Below are 3,304 nucleotides of genomic sequence, written 5' to 3' on the forward strand. Positions count from 1 at the left end.
ACTAAGAGATAAAAGATACGAGGGATCGGTTCTTTGGACATTAATGGTGCACAAAACTCTCCAGAAAAACAAGCCACTCGAGATACAAAATCAACAAAAGTTGTCAATCAGGTCGTGCCTGCATATCGCAGGGCAAAAGTACGCGGTGCTGTTCTGCAGGATGTCGAAGATGAAACTTAGTAAAACCTTGTCATTGATTTTTTTTTTCTTGTCATTGACTCTTTTCTCTCTTTTTTTCTTTACAAAGCTTGTCATCGCCTCTGGTGTAAGGTAGGATTATAAGTTTAGGTGTACGGTTTTTCTGCTATTGATTGTACTCGATATGTCTTGCCATTAGATTGATATAAAACACATCAAGATTTTTTTCGAGTTTCAGTCTTTAACATCCCTAGGTAGCGACTTTGTTAAGGCTGTATACTATCATGATCTATTAGTGACATTTCCTACAGGTAGTACCCTAATGTTTTACATGTATATACAATTGAGTCCAAATCCTACTTGGTAGACATTTTACGAATGAATGATGGACTTTGTTTTTGTTTCTGCGGAAATTAAAGCAAACTTAGGGAGTGTCCCTTCCTTGAGTAAAAAGGTTGAAGCCTTATCAGGTTTGCCCGTATGGATTTACCCTCAATGGCCTTAATCTGTTATGCTGGCTTGCTGTCATTATGCATTGAAGCTCCTACATGCGTATGCTTAACCAAATGGTTTCAAAATTAAATGGACTTCTTGTGAGATTTTGTATCAGTTTGACAAACTGGTTTAATTGATTTGGATTCATTATGTATTGATTTATAATCTTTAACCTGGTCCATCATCCTTCTTAACCTTTTCAAGAGCAACTGAGGTAAATATTACGTAGGATATTTGACTCGCTGCAGCCTGCAAACTGTAGTTCGATTCTTGTCAGGATGCCTTTGCCTGCAGCCTGAATCTATTCCGATGCTCCATACGAACAACCAATGAGCCTTTAGCTCATCGCGACAAAGCTTGGTCTTCCTAATTTTTGTTTTAACTGATTTGGTCTTCATCTTAAAAACAAAACCAAATTAGCTGGACAAATCATGTGTGCATATATTTTGGTTAAATCTGCTTGTCCGTCTCCGACCACGTCTTTTCTCATATTTTTTTTTGTCTCAAATTAGCTGGACAAATCATGCGTTTTAGTTTAAATCTACTTGTCGGTCTCCGACCACGTCCTTTTCTTATCTTTTTTTCGTCTCAACCGTGTCCAAATCGTCACCTCTAACGTCATTTGTTTAACTCCCAATCCCTTATTTAAACTCTTGATATACTATCGCCACCTTACATCTCCCAGCATTATTAAGAGTTTCACTTTCACTTCACTACGCTACCTAAAGCTCACCAACCTATTATATTTTCGTAACTGGCAAATACTCCAAACTGCACCGCGCGCCTTCCTATCCGCGACCACCACCATGTCGCAACACCGCTTCATTATGGTAACATTTCCCACTCAAGGCCACATCAATCCTTCCCTCCAACTCGCCAAGCGTCTTATTCACATCACCGGTGCACATGTAACGATTGTCACGTCCCTCTCCGCCCACCTCCGCATTGGCAATAGCATAAGTACTCCTAGTGGCTTGACCTTCGCCCCCTTTTCCGATGGATACGACCAAGGGCTTAGGTTTTCGGACATAACTCAGGACTTCATGTCCGAGTTAAAGCGTCGCGGCAAGCAAGCGATCAAGGATCTTGTAGAGTCTAGTGCAAGCGAGGGCCACCCTTACACTTGCATATTGTGCACCTTACTTCTTCCTTGGGTGGCGGAACTGGCACGTGAACTCCACCTCCCAACCGCGCTCCTTTGGATTCAGCCAGCCACAGTGTTCGACATATACTACTACTACTTCAACGGCTACAAAGATCTCATCAACGTCAATACTGCTGCTAATAGTGACCCTTCCTATGCAGTAGAAATACCAGGATTGCCGCTAGCGCTGAAGAGCCGCGACCTTCCTTCCTTCATTGTCGCTACGAATCCGTACAGAGGAGCTCTCCCATTGTTCGAAGAACAGTTTGAGAAGCTCGGACAAGAAAGCAGGCCAATCATACTTGTGAACACGTTCGATGCACTGGAACCAGAGGCGTTGAAAGCAATAGACAAGTACAACTTGATCGGAATCGGGCCTTTAATGCCATCGGCTTTCTTGGACGGCAAGGATCCGTCCGATAAATCATTCGGAGGCGATCTTTTCCAGAAGTCGAAGGACTCAGCTTACCTGGAATGGCTGAACTCAAAGCCAGACGATTCTGTCGTCTACGTCGCGTTTGGGAGCGTTGCCGTGCTGTCCAAGATTCAAATGGAGGAAATTGCAAAAGGGTTGTTGAATTTCGGACGTCCGTTTCTGTGGGTGATTAGAGAAAACGAAAAGAGTGGAGAAGGTAAGGAAGAGAAAGAAGACGAGGAGCTGAGTTGCAGAGAGGAACTAGAAGAGCTTGGGATGATAGTCCCGTGGTGTAGTCAAGTGGAGGTTCTTTCAAATCCTTCATTGGGTTGTTTTGTGACACATTGTGGCTGGAATTCAAGCTTGGAGAGTTTGGTTTCTGGGGTACCAGTGGTAGCCTTTCCTCTGTGGACAGACCAAGGCACAAATGCCAAATTGATAGAGGACATGTGGAAAACAGGGGTGAGGGTAGCACTGAATGCGGAGGGCGTTGTTGTGGGTGAGGAGCTCAAGAGGTGTCTGGATTTGGTCATGAGAAGTGAAGAGTTGAGAAGCAATGCTAAGAAGTGGAAGGAGTTGGCGAGAGAGGCTGTGAGTGAAGGTGGATCTTCTGACAACAATCTCAAGGCATTTTTGGATGATATTGGAGGTGGCTGTTATCTAGCCTAAAGCGATTAATGCGCGCCTATCTACTGCGAAAATAAAATCGATTGCATATGAAGTTGAATGTACTTATATTGACATTATGAGTTTATGTTTTATTTCCGAGTGACTATTCTTATTGAATATATAGAGGCATGGTGATGTTTGACGAATTGTAATCTCATGTGATTCTTGTTGACTATAGTGTTTATGTATAGTTGATTCTTGTTGACTATATATAGTGTTTATGTATAGTTCTTGCGACTATTTCGTTAACAAAAGTGTGTCACCTTTTTATTTTTATGTAAACTTAATTTTGGATGACAAAAATTTCATCTATGCTCACACAGTCACACTTCAACAACTTGTCTTAAATTTCAACATTTTAGCAACAATTCGGTTCATGCATGATGTAGATATGAACCTAACCACCAATGAATTTGACAACACACACACACACACGCTAGAAA

At 42.1% G+C, this 3,304-nt stretch overlaps 1 protein-coding gene across 1 annotated transcript; it reads left to right on the forward strand.

Annotated features, from left to right (window-relative positions):
• Nucleotides 1-1,183: 1,183 nt before the first annotated feature.
• Nucleotides 1,184-3,088, forward strand: LOC133710014 (phloretin 4'-O-glucosyltransferase-like). Its single transcript, XM_062135985.1, has one exon. It carries the CDS (start codon nt 1,440-1,442, stop codon nt 2,859-2,861), a length of 1,422 nt encoding a protein of 473 aa, XP_061991969.1. The 5' UTR covers nt 1,184-1,439; the 3' UTR covers nt 2,862-3,088.
• Nucleotides 3,089-3,304: the final 216 nt, after the last annotated feature.

Source organism: Rosa rugosa, chromosome 5 (assembly GCF_958449725.1).
Source record: "Rosa rugosa chromosome 5, drRosRugo1.1, whole genome shotgun sequence".
In the NCBI taxonomy this organism is placed as follows: domain Eukaryota; kingdom Viridiplantae; phylum Streptophyta; class Magnoliopsida; order Rosales; family Rosaceae; genus Rosa; species Rosa rugosa.